We start from the raw sequence: 18943 nt of genomic DNA, 5'->3' as shown, positions 1-18943 counted from the left end.
CTCCTATTCTATCTTCATTTCCTCTCTAAATTTAACTCAAAGATACATTTCAATGTCATTTTAAGTTTTTTTTAGAAAGGCGGCAAGAGATTTGACGGATTTTTATTAGACGAGCAAAAAGAAACAAGAAAAAAGAATTACAACAAACAACGGGAGACCAAGCTCACCACCACCACGGCACACCGGCCGACAACCCAAGTAAATATCCAACTGGACGACAACTTAAAGTATAGAAAAACACCCTGAAGCCGAAAAAATACAAAACTAGACCAACCGAACAGTGACCAACAAATGCTAGAACTACTCCTGTTGTGGTCCATCATGAAATCTTGTTGCCAACTGGTATTGCTCTATATCTTTCTTGCAAAGGAGTGCCACCTGACTAGGCTGCAGCGACTTGTTCTGAAATGTTCTTCGATTCCTTTCCTTCCATAAATTTCACCAAAAATAGATCATAATGCCATCAAACGCCTTTCTCTGATCTTTGTCTGTCTTAATTCTTCACTTTCATCAGTATTTGTGCAGGGATCCTGTCATTCCAACAGTATCAATCACCGATAGGCTGAACCATCGCTTGATGAAGGACCAAACTTGCCTCGAGAAAGTACAGTCCTTGCAAAGATGATTTTAAGTTTTTTTTAAATGAAGCAATCAATCATTGTAGGGCTCCATGCACCAAGGCTCAAATCTTAGTGTTCATCAATTTACATGTTTATATAATTCAATGGATGCATACATTTCGGTCATTGTAGCAACTAAGGATGTATACAATCACTGAATTATACAAAATGCAAGTAGGTGCACATTTGAACCCTGTTGGTTGGGGCCTGCACCGATGACTCTACCGACCAATATTGTATTATTGACATTGTACACAAGTGATCAAGGACTAAGAACATGTTACTAAAAGTTAATTATTTTTATTTGGATTGTAACATCAACATTTGTGTCATCTGATAACAATCTTTAAACTATCTATTAAGGGGTATGGATGGCTTTTGGCGTGCAACAAGAGGAAACCTTAGTTACGACCAATAGGGGCATCTCCACTTCCACCCGGGGATGGCAGCGACGGATGGAGGAGAACCCTCATCCTTTTAATATTATTGTATATAGATATATAATCATTTCACATGTCATCGTGTGCAAATCCATAGAAACATAAAAAGTCTTGCTCAAAGTTGACTGGAGTTTGGTACAAATCTGCTTTGGTTAAACTCTACTCCTTTCGTTCCAAATTATGGTTCGCTTCAAAGTTTTCCAAAATCAAACTTCTCTAAGTTTAAACAAGATTTGAAAAAAAATACATTACATACAAGTACAAATATATGCAAAATTAAGGCATATGTGATGAAAAAACAATGAAACTAATTTAGTATTGTAGATGTTGATAAAATTTTTCTGTAAACTTTATCAAAAGTAGAGAATTTTGACTTGGAAGAAAGCTAAAGTGCGAGCTGAGAGATTAGACGAGGGCAAAGATGTTATAATTCGAGTTATTTTGGAATGTATTAATTGTGCTAAAAAGGGTAGCATTAAGGAATTGACGGGGATTTCTATATGTATGTAGTACTCAAAAGAATCACCACAACACGTCCAGAGAAGTTTTTCTACAAAGAAAAAGGATAATTGTGACTATATTTATATATTATTATAAAATTGATAAATAATAATGTGAATAAATTCATCAACGAGGATCCCATTCTCTGTTATAGCCGTGGCAGTTATGAATTTGTACGTAATATGTGAAGATTCTCGGTCATAGCTGTAGCAGTTATGAATTTGTACGTAATTTGTGAAGGAATTTATCAACGAGGATACCATTGCCTATCTTCTTTGATCGAGTAGTATTATACGCTGCCTTGCATTATTGGATCATCATGACTTGGGTTTTCTTACGCGAAGGCAGCCGTGCCTGTTTTGTGTTTTCTCCAATCAAGTTTCCTGGGCGTTACGTTTCGTGCGCGCGTGGGCCTTTACATAAGCAACCCCGATGCCCCCACTCCTTCCCCTACCCCTTTCTTTACCCACCGCTCCGTCTCTCCGCCGCTTGCTTGGAAGACGAAGAAACCCTCCCCCACCAACCCAATCCCGCCAAATCCGGTGAGTCCCGTGCGTTTCTCCTCAGCTCTTCCATCAATCGGCCCAGGTTTCCGCCGATCGGGGGGCTTCCTCTAATCGATCTGGTGTCTGTTTTCTGGTTTTGGTCTGGGTCTGGGTGAACTCTAGGTCCCGGAGCAGTTCGCCGCCTTCGTTCGATTCGTTCGCATCCCCCAACGCGGTTCGATCCAACCGGTAAGGTTTTACTCGATTGGTTCTTAGTTTTTGCTGCTCGATCGGCTCGATTGATGTGCGGTTTTCTCGGTGATTTGATTGAGGGATTGGTTGGTGCCTATAGGCAGGAAGGAGCGTGATGGCCAAGACGAGCTCGTTCAAGCTGGAGCACCCCCTCGGTTCGTATAATGTTCCCCATGCCCCCTTTAGGTTTTGTGGTTCTGTAGAAAACCGTTGATCTCTGCTGCTTGCTTGTTGGGGGCTTGGACGATTGACTGTAGTACAGATTTAGGAGGGTAATTTTGCGGATTGGTAGTACTCTGAGGAACTGAACAGATATCCATCTAGTTGAATATATTTGTGATCAGTCGTGATTGGTGGAGTTTCCTTATGTGATTTGCTTTGATTTGTGGGCAAGCTTGCCTCTCTTCAAAAGCTAGCAACTGCAGATTAAATTATCAGAAATGTTATACAACACGTGTGTTTTAGCACAAAAAACACATGGATTTTAGTCCACCAGATCGTTGCCTCGGTTTATCCACGTCTGTCAGATCTGCGTCCGTCAGGCACCAGCAGCGCACCAGCAGATCTGCGCTTCGAATGACCCATGACGCGACGCGACGACCCATGATGCGACACCAGCAGAGGCAGCAGTGCACCAGCAGCGCAGCACCGGCACCGGCCAGGGGACCACGACGCGACGACCCATGAAGAACGGGCAATGGAACCAACCCCTCTGTATTTTGTCCTTCCATAGAAAAAAAAATGTTTTCTGTGATATGTGATTTGTGATATGTGGATCTGTGATCTTGTGATTGTCTTGAGGTAGAAGAAGGCTAGAGATAGAAGAAGGATGGAGGCTGTTGGATCTTAATCTTATGGTGCAAATAAATTCATGTGTTGGAATTGTATAAAACACATGGTTGTGCAGTAGACAAACTCTTAAATTATACATATAAAAAAAAAGGGCGTACCCAGTGTAGAGAGCTCCCGCTCTGTGCGGGGTCTGGGGAAGGGTGTCAGTGGCAAGCCTTACCCTCGCCTGTGCAATGCGAGGAGACCGCGACTCGAACCCTATACATATCTCGTGCCAAAAATTTTGAGCAGCCAATGATTATTGCGGGATTATGTATTTGGTGTTGATTGGGTAGAAGTAATATGTGATTACAATATGTACTTTGACTTAGCGTTCTGCCATTCAAGTTTGTGTTAGACAGTGATATTCAGTAGTTGTTCATGATACAAGTGGCTAGTCAATCTGAAAATCTAAAGTGATCATTGGGTTTGTCGTGTGAGATTTTTCTGAAGTGGTTCCTTATCTGGAGGATCATATATTTGAGATTTACTTACTAATTTCTATGAATCACATAATACATTTGACTCAGAAGAAGTTTGTACCATCACAAGAGTTTGGGCAGCTGTAAAATGCGTTTTAACGTGAAGCTGCAATTGTCTCTTTTAAAACTGTATTTGGTATTGTAAGGTTGCTGATGGTTAACAATGTGGTCATGCCCTTGATAAGTTACAGGGCAATCTGATTTTATTGTGCTTTGTCCTAAGTTGTTACTATTTCCTAGTTAATTTTATAAAAAGAAAAAACTATCTTATATGGTTGAATTGACATGAGTTGGTTGAGCTGGTTTCTATCAATTCATTGACATGTGTGCCCTACTTGACATGGATAATAATAGTTTTTTCTGCTTTTCCTTAAGAAGCTGATAAGATAAAATCTGTACTTGATAACATTTGATGACTCTGTTAGTTTGAGTTCTCTTTGGACAAAGACAATTCTATGTCCCAGCTAGCTATGATTTCCAACATGTTCTCAGTCGCTATGGCCTTGTTCCGTCATTTCCCTATGAGACAATTTAGCTTTTTATTCAGTTTACATCACTGAACCCTTAATCAGACATGCCTTGTGTTGCAGAGAAGAGGCAGTCTGAGGCTAACCGGATCAGAGAGAAGTACCCTGACAGAATTCCAGTAAGCTTCTACCCTCCTTTCTGCACTGCTTCTTTCTTCATGATCGCTTTGATCCAATTTATGACAATATTTTATAATGCAGGTGATTGTTGAGAAGGCTGAGAGGAGTGATATTCCTGACATCGACAAGAAAAAGTCAGTTCTCAACTTTTCTAAGTTAATCATAACCGTTATACAGATATGTTGATCTTTAAATGTTTATGAGTTAATGCTAGTGAGATTTCTACCGTTTTTCTGATAACTGATGGTAGTTGGTGCTATCCATTTTGCATTATATTGGGCTGCCCTGATATAAATGTGCAACAGTATTGCATTGTGGTCGTTTATGCACATATATTATTTCAGTTGTCCCAATTACTATATCACGATCTATGGTTCCATAGAAATTGTTTGTTAATTGCACCAAATTGACACTATTCCTAATAAACAGACTTGTTGAGTTAAATATTTACTACCCTGTTCACTTATGCTGAAATTTGGCTTATGCTGAAATGTGAGAGGAAAACACTGTTCCATTGCTGAAAAAGTAGCTCAAGCATGGTCCTGAAATGGTTGGTGATTTTAGTTTCATTTTTTTGAATCCAAGGGGCTCAATTACCATTCTGTATCAAAAGAAATGCTACTGCATTAAAGCACTATTGCACACATCAAAGTGTTATATGTGCCTTGTCAGCCATAGCAAGCAATAAACTGTTCTGATTTTCTGATTGCCACCATTTTGCAGGTACCTCGTCCCTGCTGATCTTACAGTTGGACAATTCGTGTATGTTGTTAGGAAGAGAATCAAGCTCAGTGCTGAGAAGGCTATCTTCATCTTTGTGAAGAATACCCTTCCACCAACAGGTCTGGAAAATAAATACAGAAACAACATACATCTGGCTCTGATTTTGCTTCCTATAAGACCTCATGACACATACGTTGAGCATTTGGGGACATGATCCCTGTTCTCACTTGATTTTACTTGCATTCTCACTTGATTTTACTTACATTCTCACTTGATTTTACTTGTACTTGTGCAGCTGCTCTGATGTCATCAATCTATGAAGAGAACAAGGACGAGGATGGGTTCCTCTACATGACTTACAGTGGCGAGAACACCTTCGGTCTGCTCTAGATGGATGGCGCAAACACCACAGCTCACCGCAATCGGGTCGCCTTGCCCTTCTTCCCTACTAAATGCCCTGCCCATGCCTCGTGTAAATAAGACCTGCCAAGCAACTGTGTATATTCTGGTTTCCTCGTTGCCAAGTGATTGCACTCTACTGCTAAAACCTACCTATCAGATTGTCGTCGATGTTGTGGACATCCTTTAAACCAAGTAATTGACTGGACCTGAATCTTGGGTCGGTATGTGACATCTCCTATGTCAGTTTACGGTTACTGGTCCTTGTAAGGCTGTAACAAGGTCAATCTGGGTCGCAGTATGCCATTGAATCCGATTGCTGTTGCCGTTTTATTGCTTGGCTGCTGGCTGCTGCCGACAGCAGCAGCTGATAGAAAAGCTCACCGGCAGGCACGAGGGCCTTGTGTCGCCGGTGCCATTACTGCGTTTAGGCTCTGGCTCTGTTGCTGATGGCTGCAGAGCCTGTGTGGTGGTGGGCGTGGGTGTCAGGATCCGGGAATTCGAGCGTGTTTGGTTGGCTGGTTGCCCTGGCTAGGCTTCCCTAACGTAGGCCTCGTTCGCGTGTCCTTCAATTTGGTATGATCTGTTTTTTTATCCTTTTTTTTAATCCAAAACAATATTTTTCTCTCATAAATTTCTTTAGATTCATCCAGGCCAAAATTTCTCAAGTGAACAGGGCCGTAGTTTTCTCGTGTTTGGTTGCATGCCTAAGCCTGGTTTTCTCGTGTTTGGTTGCATGCCTAAGCCTGGCTCAACTAATGCAAAGAGGCCTCTAATGCAAAAGAGGGGGTCTGGCCTCGCTTGGCTTGCTGGGAACGCTCAATCCCATCGTTCCCAGCAAGCCTGGCTTGTGCTAGCGACGCTGGCCCACGGACAATGGTTTGCTCACCTCCGAGAGCGTCGCTTCCTCCGCGCGAGCTCCGCCTTCCCCGTCGCCGGCCAAGCTCCGCGTCTCCGCTATCCTTTATGTCCCTGTCGCCCACCCCCCGGCCACCACGCGAGCGCCGCTGCCCCTGCGCGACCTTCCCCAGGCCCTGCGTGCGCGCTATGGAGGACGCCGACGCCGATGTCGGCCATGGACGCCGCAAGTGCCCTGGCGTGACCTTCCCCAGGCCCCAAATCACCACCGCCGCCATGGACCGATGGACGACTCCAGGTCGAGGTCGTCGATCTCCCTGCCTGAGCCACCTCCGGCTTCGATGTCTCCCTCTACGGGATCGCAATGTCGCCACGAGCTTGCCCCGCTGCTCCTCCTCGACGATCCGTGGCTGCATCGTCAAGCTCCACCGAGCGTCGGCGACTCGTCGGCCTCACCCCGACGCGCCCTAGCTGACCCGTTTCTGCTGACGAGCGCACCACCAGCCTGATCGCCATGGTCACCTCCTCCTATGCCGCCACTCGCCGGAGCTCCTCTCTCTCTCTCTCTCTCTCCTGTGATGGCGCGGTGGTGGGGCTGCTGCTGCTCTTCTTCCTGCTCGCCGGTGGTGGCGTGGGCTAGCTGTTCCGACGGAATGTCCCTAAGAAGAAAGAACTTCATAGGTGCTGAAGAGGTGACGGTGATGCAGCTAAAACTCACCCACACATGTACAAGGTGATTGCATTCAATCTAGGCAATGCAGGTTTAGCTAGTACCGCGAAACCAAACACCAGCCTCTTGCGTTGCATACACCAGGCTGTGGACGTTGGGGCCGGTCTGTTGTTGCTACTAGCATTTAGGCTGTTGGTACGGCATGGGTTCTGCTCTTCTGGAATTTTGATTTGGCCGTATGTTTTGCTGGCTTATGGCTAAGGATTGCCAGGTTTGCCATTGGGTTAGTGAGTGAAGGCGTACACATTTGAAACCCATTTCTCATCAGCCTGGACAGTCGTGTCCCTAAGACAGCTGCTGATGGGAAGTTTGAACCACTCGATGACCTAGCTGAAATTGCAGCAACAGTTCATAGCTAATTGACACGCACAGAAGTAGGTATTTGATCGACCTAAGGCTTGGTAAGCTAGAGTGGATGGACCAAGAGTCCAAGACTGATCGCTTGGATGGTCCCTTTTGCTGGCCGACAAAAGGACAATCCAACGTCTATGCATTCTCTCATCGATGCACTCCCTCGGTCAAAAAAAAAAACGTAATTGAACTTGGACACGACGTATTTGCATATTCAGAGCTAGAATTACGTTTTTTTTTACGGAGGGAGTATGCCTGTACAGGCGTGGGTGACACACTGTTGGCCGCCAGTAGGCAGTAGCCCGGACAGTGCCAGTAGGAGCAAGTATTATAGGAGTAATATGATATGATGTAGGAGTAAGTAGGCTATGTTGAGTTGGAGAGAAAAAGTAAAAGAGAAAAATAGTGTGTGTGTGTATATATAGCGAAAGTTATGCATTTCTTCGGTTTCAAATTAAATTATAAGACGTTTAAGTTTTTCTAGATACATTGATTTTATTATTATTATTATTATATTTAGATATAGTATATATCTAAATGCATAGCAAAAAATTATGTATCTTTAAGAAAAGTCAAAACGTCTTATAGCCAAGCAAACCATGTACTTACTCACCCGCCGCCTCTTGTTCAGTTAGATAAGACTTGCACAATTAAGAAGTACTCCAATTAGGAGCAAACAGATCGATATTATCGTCCGTGCATAATCCATCGCGCGGTACGCCGTGAGCAGTGACGGATCTATCCTCCTGTTCATGGCTGGAAGATTATAAAAAAAATATTATTCGTTAGCTTAAAAAAATATAGCTTATATTTCCTAAGCTAGAGATCGAGCTGCATGCATGCAGGGCTAGACCAATCTCTAGCTAGTAATAGCTACAGGTAGCGTACCTGCTGCTTTCTCTCGTGTCGTCGCCGTTGTGCACGGCTGCACTGCACGGGGTGCATCCGTGCTGCCGTGCATGCATGCATGGTCCATGCGTCGTACTGTACGCACGCAGTAATTGTACGGGTATCTCCGTCCCCTGACTTTGCCATGTGTTGTCACAATGTCAGCTACGAAACACGTAGGCTCCCCATGCGATGTGCGTCAGTGCGTGTGGCCACTACTACTAGCACGCAAATCGTTTGCTCATTGGAATGTACGTAGTAGAAGTATATTTGTATACATTTTCTAGGAGACGCAATAATCACGCAACGGAATGGAAGCACATGCCGGTCGTCCAAGCACAAGCAACATATATATATATATATATATATATATATATATATATATATATATATATATATATATATATATAGGGAGAGGCTATTCAGCAGCCGGCTACAAAATAAGTTATTCTGTAGCCACCTCTATTTACCATAATTTTATATACTAATTTACCATAATGTCAATATATATTTACGATAGTTGGGTTACTATAACACATGGGAATATTTACCATAACGTTATAGTAAACCACTTAGTAAGGAGTTACTGTAAATCTCGTAAATTAACATAGTAATTATCGTAACTCAAAGTGGCTACAGAATAAGTTATTCTGCAGCCAGCTATAGGATAGTAGTTCTATATATATATATATATATATATTTCTCACGGCAACGGCATGTACGCCTCGTCCGTGACCATGTTGCGTGACGCTAGCTAAGCTCTCAGTCAAAAGACATGCAGTATATACGTTGTGAACCGCGCGCCATCCATATACGGAGTATAACTATTCCTGCGGTCCGGACTGGCGGCCATGCATGGCCTTGGATCGAGTCGGCACTCGGCACTACAGATACATACGGAACGAGCGCAGGCGGGCCGGGGAGGAAAAATAAACAAACCGCATGCGGAGGCCACGCGCACCTGCGACTGCGACACACAGGCACACAGCGACAGCGAGGTGCATGACTTACCGGTTACCGCAGCAGAGCCGGCGATCGAGCCACTATACGTCCCGGCTGGCCGGCTGGTTGCTTGGAAGCATGGTTTACCGCAGCGGCCGGCGTCGCGGCACCGCCCGGTGTGACGCCGCTGCCGGTGCCGGTGTCATCACACACGCACACGCACACGGCAGTCGATAGTTTCCGTCAAGGCAATGCACACGCTTGTCCGTCGCCGCATCCACATGTGCCGATCGATGACCATGCATGCATGGCGCACAACGGCACAACGTACGTAGAGGCAGGCAGAGAGAGGACACGACGCGACGCGACGCGACGGCCAAGGCAGAGGCAAACATCCCATGCCATGCCTGCAGTCTGTACGTAGTAGGACGTGCGTGCGTGATGGCAAGTTGCTGCAGAGCGCATTCACCGCGGCCTCCCCCATCAGGCAGCAGCAGTGCCCTTCGTCTGTGCCGCTGCCGCCTATTGGAATCCATCTTGAATGCCTCCCGGCTCCATACACCTGTCCATCTCCATCTCCATCTCCATCTCCATCTCTTTCTCGCTCGAGGCATCTCGTTGCGATCGAGGGTGTGGGTGTGACGAGACTCTGATCGGCCCCCGCGCGCGCGTCGTCTGTTCAATTCAATGTGGCACTTCAATTCTCCAACCTCCTCTTTGTTGGGTTGTTGGCGCATTCACTCGGGCCCTCGCGCTCGCTCGTCGATCGCCGCTACGGCGCTACCACGCATGCACCTAGGCCGGCTAGCTTAGGCCTGCTCCTCTATGTAAAGGCACTATGGCTGCTTCAATTCGGCGTTGCTGTCCCTCCATCCATCCGGCCTATATGTACCCATGAACGTCAGTCACACGTACCACCCACCGTGCTTTGCATGCTCTCCGGCCATCTCCTCCTCACTCTTAGATCATGTTTGGTTCTTCTAAGGGCCTGTTTGGAAAAAAAAAATACAAAATAGAGGAAAAGAAGAAAATGCAGGAATATGATATAGATGTGTTGTGAGAAAACAGAGGAATGTAAAAACACACGAAACATATAGATAGGGATGTTTGGAACGTAGGAATTATAACACAAGATTCCCAAAACATGAGGTATGATTAAAAGAGATGAATGCTTGTTTTATTATTAAAACATTTGTCATTACAACATCAAATTTTAATTACCAAATAAATATATGTGTAAAGTTTTTTTTTGCAAGGAGTAAAGGAAAATAGTAACAATTTAATATAATTAATAGACATGTGATTGTTCCATGGCGGGAGCAAGACAGGAATAAACAAGCACGGACAGCAGCCGTGATTACCGGACTAAAACAGAATAGTAATGTGTGGCAGATTAATTTGCTAACATATAGTTTAAAAACATTTATGTGATTACAAATCAAATTTACCATTTTAATTGTTTCTGGCACGTAGGACCTGTTGTTGGTCAAAAGATGGAAAACTCTATGGTGTCTCACATAAAAATATTTAACTCATTCACTGTTGTTTGTTCTTATCCAAACCTTCTCTTCTTTTAACGTTATCCGTTCACTGCTCATGCTCTCTCTCTCATAAAAATAGTTAACTCATTCACTTGCTGAACTGATGAATCGCGCATGCTCTCTGCAAACACGCTTTCCTCGGGCTTCCGAGAAAACATTGGCTCCCGGTGGATGTTCGGATTCCTTTGTTCTGTGAAGCATGCTGCCTTTTCTGGAGGAACGGTAAAGTCTAGTTCCATGGATCCAAACGGCAAGTGACGTCATCAAAACGCTGGAATCACTTTCCTTTGAAATTCCTCTACGAATCCCTCATTCCAAACAGCCCCTAAGAAAAATGAGAATGACATCTAAACATTTGAACTTGATATTATAATCCAACTATGTGCCAAAACCTACTATTTGGAGATTTTTACTATACACAAACACAATAAAATGAGGTCCAACCACTCTTTTTTTTAATCCAGAATCCAGTCTACATTCATGGCCTGTTTGGAATGCGGGAAATTTTTCTTAGATTCTTGGTTCAATTCAATGTGGCACTTCAATTCTCCAACTATGTGCCAAAACCTACTATTTAGAGATTTTTACTATACAAACACAATAATCACTATGGAAATGAGGTCCAAACACTCCTCATTTTTTTATCCAGATCGAATCCAGATTCTACATTCAGGGTCTATTTGGAATGTGGGAAAATTTTCTTGTTCCAGCATTTTTCTCCTGTGTTCCAAATAGACCTTCACTATCTAGCATCCATAATCCAGATTCTATCGTTCGCGATCTAGCTAGAATTCAAAATCTCACTATAGGAATAAGATCCAAATAGGGCCTTAGTTTATTTTATTTTGAAGACATGGGACAAGGAGGTGAGCCTCTAGCTATCTTATCTAAGTTGGATGGGAGGTGTGGTATATAATGCATGCATTCAACCATCTAGATCTTAAGTTTTCCTAAATTCGAGTTTAGATATTTTTTCTTCTTAATGAAAAACCATCTTGGATGTTAATCACATCCTTCAAAACATACAAGCACCAAACTACCACTTACACATGTTAGCATTGACGCTGAGTCGAAGACTCAAACTTAAATCGACAAGTTCCATTGTAAGGCCAATCTCAATGAAAGTTAGTTTCATGTCCAGTTCCAACACTCCATATATGTTGAAAATAGTGTACACTAGTTTCACCCCATGAAACTCATTTCATCTCGTGAAACTTTGATTATCTCTCTCTCTCTTCATTTATATGATATCATGTCAGCATATTTTTTGCTAAGTTGGTTGTTTATTTAATGGGTGTTAAACTCTACTGAAACTTTTATTGAGACCTGCCTCAGCCCCGGCCCCCCTCCCACACTTGCTCTCCTTTGCATCACCTCCAACAAGGCCTATTAAAGAAGCCCGTGCCTTCCCCTCGTCCTGCTCTCGCTCTTCTTTCACCTTCCTCCGCATGAAACAAAAGGGGGGTGCCTTCACATACTACTGCTGTTCCTCAGCTGTCGTCATTGATGAGCAAGTTAATTAGTCGTCTTATTAGTGTTCTTCCATTCTCTTTCGCAATGATGACTTGCTATTGATGCGGTTTCTTCCTCGCTCCTTCAATTCGGCTGTGCTGCCATCTCTGCTCCGACGCACGTACGCGGTAAGAATGCTAGCTGTGCTTTACCGATCGAGCGATTCTCTAGTAAGCCTACGAGATATTGGCGCGGTTCAATCAGAAAGCTTGCGCTCCAAAGCCCAGGGGCTCCACTCTTTGATTGAGCCGTGCCAATATCACGTCCTCGCTTTGCCCATATATATCCTCATTCTCAACCCTTTGCCAATTACGTAGCCTGAATCACATCTTCTCATGATTTTTTTTGGGTGTGTTTGTGGGGTTGTTCTTAACAACTTCATGCTAAGAGTTTGTGGAATCTCAAAGCACTCATTTCTCCTGCACGTGCGTTTCTGTTAATAACATATACTTACCCATTCTAATGCTTTCTGTGTACTAGTGTACGTACTACCCATGACCCATCTTCTATCTGTACGTGCTAATGTTATTCTTCATCATTTCATGCTTGCGAGTTGCATCCTCGTATCTGCAAGAAATAAGATGATTTATTACATGGTATGTAGCATTCCTCTCGAAAAGGCGAAGACATTGGCCCTGTTCGCTGGTCTGAAACTTGGCTGAAACTGGCTGAAAAATACTGTTCCGGCTGAATTGTTGTGAGAGAAAAACACTGTTTCGGCTGAAAAAATAAGCCGAACAAGCCATTTTTAAGACAAGCGAACGGACCATTGTATATTTAGCATGATTTGTAAAGCTGCGTCTAGCAAGCGTGACTCTTTTGCACCTTCTCTCTCCTTATATATCATCTTTACAGCAGTGCATCATTTTTGTAGCTAGCACTATAGTCTGAGTCAAGAGTATTCATGACTATTCTTAAGCTGAAGATAGGACGACGATGACAGTTCACAACTTAATATGTACTACGTACGTGTAGAATTAGCTATGGCAAAGTTTCCCACTCTTTCATGAGATTTAGCCCTACATCATAATTTCTCGACACTTTCCCCTTGTTTTTCTTTGCATATACAGTATATAGCTAACAGTGCGCAGAAAAACTTCTAGATAGCTAGTACATCAACGACAGTTCATGCTCAATGTGGCATGCTGTTTTCGAAGAGCAGTACAGAGATGCAGTTCTCTTGGAGACCTAATGTATATCAATTAGACACTACACGCAGAACACGCAATGACTTGTAAAGAGGAGCAAAAGAGATGTATATATTATGTAGAGAGACAAAAGGATGCATGCATGCATATTATTGCCATCGTTTGTTGCTAGCTACAGCATGGGCAGTTTCTGCAAAACCGAAAGCTGATCATGAACATGCCCAAGGGAGGCCGGCGACGACCGATCTACTACTACTACTACACTGCAAGTCTAGCTCAGTGCCAGTGGCCCTGGCCTGTACGTCATAAAGAGCGTAGCTTGAAAAGGGTGCTCGCAGTCTGCAGAGTGCAGAAAGGGCATCTCGAATGGACAGCTTTCATGTTTCTGCATTCTGATTTCCCTGATCTTCATTATTATCTATCAGCAGAAAGACACTGTGTTTCGATCCCCAGTGTAACAACAAACCATGGACCTCTTGTTTATCTATCTCTGCATTGTTTTTTTTTTTTTGGCGAGGAAGTGAGGAACTCTGCATTGTGTATATATTCAGCTAGATCTGCTATTTTGGGGACCGATGAAGATGCGGTCGTCATGAGTGCCCGGTCACCTAAGCACTACTAGCTAGAGGTACACTGGTCCTTCATGGACGTAGAGCGGCTTGCACGCAGATTCTGATTGCGTATTGGCATTTGCAATCTCTTTGAAAAGCACATTAAGTTTGTTAATGCCTGCATGGTCCTATATGATTTTTCATTTTTGAACGAATAGGCAGGTACGAGACTACTGCCAATTTCTATTATTATTATTACGAATGAAATGAGCATTATATATATATATTGTGCTATATAAATAGGCAGGTGTACGTAGAATATAATGCCGTAGTAGCGTGGTACAAACATTGGACGCTCTCCGAGAATAGCCAGGAGGACGGACTCCGCCTATCTTTATATGTAAGTGAGACACGGGTACGTACAGACTTGCAGAGCGAGACATTTGAGCTGCTCCCCGGCTCTAATTAACTTGTGAAATCACAGTAGGTGGTGGACTGGTGGGGTACGTATATACTTGAAGAAAACAGACATTTGAGACGTTTCAGTCGTTCTGGGCCGGCAGACGATGATGCAATGCTGGTACGCAGTAAGGTCGTTCAACGGCAGCAGCGAACAATTATTGGCCGCAGAAAACTAATTTCGTACAGTATGTTTTTCTCCCAGCCATATGCGTCGCAACCTAGCTTCAGATTCATTGACATTAGGTTACCAGGATTTTTCTTTTATAAGGTTTGTTCGGTTAGTCTGCGATCCGAGAGGAATGAAGGGGCCGAGATTGAACCGGTGGTAATTTTGCTTCTGCGTTTTTTTTTAAGGGTTCAAAGCAAACAAGCTCTAATTAAGTATCTGATGGGGCTGTGAAGGTCGATCGGAGGTAATCAGGCTCCTTTGGCTGGCATGCATGAGGCAACGAGTTCAGGGATCAGGGGTTTAGGAATGAGTGAGGCCCATCGGACGTTTGGACACATGCATGGAGTATTAAATATAGACTAATTATGAAACTAATTACATAGTTTGTGACTAATTTGCGAGACGAATCTTTTGAGCCTAATTAGTCCATGATTTGACAATGGTTTGTTACAGTAACCATGTGCTAATGACGGATTAATTAGACTTAAAAAATTCGTCTCGTGGAGTACTGACGAGTTATGTAATTTGTTTTTTTATTAGTATCCAAACACCCCATGCAACATCCTCTTGACACACCTCCTAAATTTTAGTAGCTAGATCCAAACACCCCCTAAGACGACTGACTGATATAAGGATCCAAAGCTGCAACCTGGCAGCGCTGCAAGATTTCGTTCGCATTCAGATAGACTGCATGCGGCGTTTGGAAATTAGAAGTCAAGATACAGACGAGGTGCCAGACAGGCACACACAAAGCATAAGTCCGCAGGGAAGCCAGGATCGGATCAGGGCCTCAGTAACTGGTTCAAGGAATCAAGGCTAGCTCTATAGGCCCACACATAATAATTAAAATCTTCATCTGGAGGGAAATTAGAATTCAAGATATATACATGCAAGTAACATGTGGGTGCCATGGTTCAGGACTTCAGGGTGAGCAGAGAGCTTGCAGTGGCAAGTTCCACTTGGGTCGTAATATTGTGGCCCAACTGGACTTTCCAGCCCGTGATCCAACCAACAACTATGACCGGAGCCCGGAGGATGCAACACCCACTCACCCAGCAAGATTCAATTCATCTGCTCAAAAAAGAAGAAGAAGAAGAAGAAGCAAGATTCAATTCTTCACACAGGCACATGCTTTGTTTTGGGGAAAGAAGGCATTATTAGGCAGGCATAGATAAAACGTCAGCTGTAAGATACGCTTACAGAAGTTACAGTTGCAGGCTTAAACAAACCTGTTAAGGACAAACCGCAACAAGAGAAATGCAATAGAAAACTGAGCGTCCCATTTGTACAATCTACGAGGGCTTGTAGTACTTGGTGGGCACGAACGGCATCTTGGTGACCACAGCGTCGTAGGACTTGCCACGAACAACCACCTTGAATTCTGTCCCAGCCTTGTGCATTCCCGATTTCACGTAGCCCATAGCGATGTTCTTCTTCAGGCACGGGCTGAACCCTCCGCTGGTCACCTCGCCGATGCTCTCCCCCGAGCTGCTCACGAGCTCGCTGTGGCTCCGCGCAGGCGGCCCTTGCGTGATCATGCCGACCCGCCTGATCTTTGGGCCTTCCTGAAGCTGCTTCAGGATCACATCTGCACCCAGGAAGTTGCCTTCCGCTTTCCTCCTCTTGCCAATTGCCCATGAGAGGCCGGCTTCGACTGGCGTGATGTGTTGCTCCATGTCGTTGCCGTACAGGCAGAGGCCTGCCTCCAGGCGGAGACTGTCGCGGGCGCCCAAGCCTGTCAACCGCACCTTGCCTTCGGATTTCTCCAGGATGGCCTTTGCAAGATCAACTGCATTCTCTGACGGAACAGAGATTTCGAAACCATCTTCGCCGGTGTAACTGAAATATAAGAAATAAGGCATCCTTACAATACTGAAACCATGTTCAATTCTGAAACAAATATAGGAAAGTTCACATCAACTCGTCATCATCCAAAAGATACAAACTACACATGTTGGAAAGATGAAAAAGAACAGCTATGTCAATAATTGCGGAATTCACATAGTAGTGGATGTAAAATCCTAAACTGAACTCGCCCCCTCAAAAAAAAAAAAAAATCCTAAACTGAACAATAGTCAAAAAGTTGTTTGAGCAATTGCTACCAAAGTACGCCACTTTGGCATGCTGGAACAAATAGGAAATGATATAGATTTCTTTAGGTATTATGGAAGAGCGATGGGTAATCTATGAGAGGAAGATAGTACTTAGGTTGTTAAGGGTTTTGTCTGTTTTTTAAATAATGGCAGTGAAGAATCAAAGTAATACCCAGTTCTCGTGAGAAAGCATGAATATCCATTGATGTCAATGAGCTTGAAGTCACTGAAGTACATTTTGCTCAAATCTTCTTTCGTCAGCAACTGGAGAGTTGGTGCAGCAAGAGGACCCTGCTTATGTCAAGGAACAGGTTATAATGCTGCCTTTTTATGAACATGGAAAATGGTACACAACAGGACTCGAGAGATGAACTTTCCACATGCCATTAAAGTGAAAGTTGAACGCTTCTGTGAGATCATATTAAGTATGCTTAGGGAGAAAACAGATTTGGAAGACTGCTTTGGTGCTTCCAAAGCAATTAGACATGAAAATCATATACACATCATGCCGATCGATTCTGTCCATGATTAGCAGTGTGAACAATTAGCTACCTACCCCATTAATGTTTTGACATTCCACTCCAGGCATTTCTTAACCACAAAAGCAAGACCATGGAGGAAGCTTTACTTCCACCAACCAAGAAAAGGACAGCCAGACCTGCTGAACTGCTATCTAAGATAAACCAATCCAGTGAAGCCCAGAAGGCACTCTAAAGTAATCAAGATTTGATTTAGCTACTAGCAAGCAAGCACCATTGCTTGATACCTAAATCAATTAGTAGATACAACTAAATGGCATTGATGTCTCTCTTATGATTCATCAACCTGAAAACCATAGTTAACAATTGTAAAGAAACCCACCAGATACATAACATCACAAAAATTAATGTTTTACTATCAATATACATCAAGATCAATCTTCTGGTCTTCATACTGAACTACTGTCATGCCACCACATAGTAGGATATTGACCAAACACAATCGTCTTGCTAAAGGAGTCATTACACAATATTTTGACAAAAAAATTCAAACACAACAGGCTATCACAGAATTCACTGACAAACTGCAAACACTATGCACTATCATAGCACTCATCACTGGGCGGATACTGAAATTAAAAATCCTTTATATGCCACAGCTGAAACACAAAGCAGAAAATCATTTTTCTGGGAACAATCTACATTCAGTCATAAATTTTGATTGCAGTCATTGATATAGTACTAGATTAAAACCGCAAAGTGTCAAACAAGCCTCTCCATCTATCTAGTGATCTTGCTGCACCTTTGAAATCAATCATATCTTTTTTTTCAAACACTTGGCCTGTTGTCACTCTATCGCCAGCATATCTCCATATATCCTAAAAACTCCATTCCCCGAAGTAATACCACTCAGGAACATAATATAATATTTACCCATCGCAGTCAGTCATCAACTGAATCAGAGCATGAAGAGGGCAAGAAACGGCAGTGACCTGCAATGCGAGCAGCGATCGCTCGTCGTGGATGTGCCACTTGACGTCTCCGCCCTTCTTGTTGAACGCCTCCATGTGCGCCTCGATGTGGGCGAGGTCCTTGTCCCTGCACCCGGCGTTGACGACGAGGTAGATGTGCTGGTCGGTGACCTTGGTGACGACGGAGTCGTCGATGGCGCCTCCCTTCTCGTTGGTGAAGACGGTGAGCGTGCCGGTGCCGTCCCTGAGCGCCGCGACGTCGGCGATGACGAGGGACTCGAGGAACGGGATGGCGTCGCGGCCCCTGAGGCTGAGGCCGCACATGTGGGCCACGTCGAAGAGGCCCCCGTTGGCGCGGCAGTTGACGGTGGAGTCCATGATGGAGTCCCTGTACTGGATGGGCATGCTCCAGCCGGCGAACGGCACCATCTTGCCGCCGTGGGCGACGTGGAAGTCGTACAGCGCCGTCTTCTTCAGCCCGGCCTCCGCCGCCTCCGCCGCGCCCGCCAGGTGGCGGACGCGCGCGGGCGCGGCGGAGGCGGCGCGGCGGGCGAGGGCGGCGCACGCGAGGAGGCCCCTCATCGTGGCGAGCCCCGGCACGGCAGGCAGGTGGCGCGGGGTTCGGTGAGATCGGGATCGGGATCGGGTGTGGTGGGGGGTGAACTGGTGGTGCGCGCGCTCGTAGCAAAAGGCAGCAGCAGGTTTGGTGGTGATGACGGATCAGTGAGTGATCAGTGATCAGAACTGCACGTCTTTTGTCCGGATCGTGACGGCTCCTCGACTCACCAAACCTCACCCACCCGGTGCACAACTGCAGGGTTTTGTTTCCATCCACGCTTTGGGGTTCGGATCGGGATAAAAAGATTGC

The 18943-nt window shown here is 44.5% G+C and overlaps 2 protein-coding genes across 3 annotated transcripts; one reads left to right on the top strand and one right to left on the bottom strand.

Moving 5' to 3' along the window:
• The first annotated feature begins 2001 nt into the window (after positions 1-2001).
• LOC136497530 (autophagy-related protein 8C-like) lies at positions 2002-5614 on the top strand. 2 transcript variants are annotated; one of them, XM_066493366.1, is made up of 7 exons: positions 2002-2103; positions 2230-2295; positions 2379-2453; positions 4202-4257; positions 4340-4392; positions 4982-5100; positions 5277-5614. In XM_066493366.1, exons 3-7 carry the CDS (start codon positions 2414-2416, stop codon positions 5369-5371), a joined length of 363 nt encoding a protein of 120 aa, XP_066349463.1. In that variant the 5' UTR covers positions 2002-2103; positions 2230-2295; positions 2379-2413; the 3' UTR covers positions 5372-5614. The 2 variants fall into 2 exon arrangements, with proteins under 2 accessions (XP_066349463.1, XP_066349462.1); XM_066493365.1 differs by having other exon boundaries at positions 2003-2103; positions 2399-2453.
• Positions 5615-15639: 10025 nt separating this feature from the next.
• On the bottom strand, positions 15640-18791 carry LOC136497526 (aminomethyltransferase, mitochondrial-like). Its single transcript, XM_066493360.1, has 3 exons — positions 18097-18791; positions 16798-16916; positions 15640-16371 (listed from the first exon to the last, which is right to left on the bottom strand). Exons 1-3 carry the CDS (start codon positions 18655-18657, stop codon positions 15825-15827), a joined length of 1227 nt encoding a protein of 408 aa, XP_066349457.1. The 5' UTR covers positions 18658-18791; the 3' UTR covers positions 15640-15824.
• Positions 18792-18943: the final 152 nt, after the last annotated feature.

Source organism: Miscanthus floridulus, chromosome 12 (genome assembly GCF_019320115.1).
Source record: "Miscanthus floridulus cultivar M001 chromosome 12, ASM1932011v1, whole genome shotgun sequence".
Classification (NCBI taxonomy): domain Eukaryota; kingdom Viridiplantae; phylum Streptophyta; class Magnoliopsida; order Poales; family Poaceae; genus Miscanthus; species Miscanthus floridulus.
Note: the sequence above shows the minus strand (reverse complement) of the source record. Positions and strands in the feature narration are given on the sequence as shown.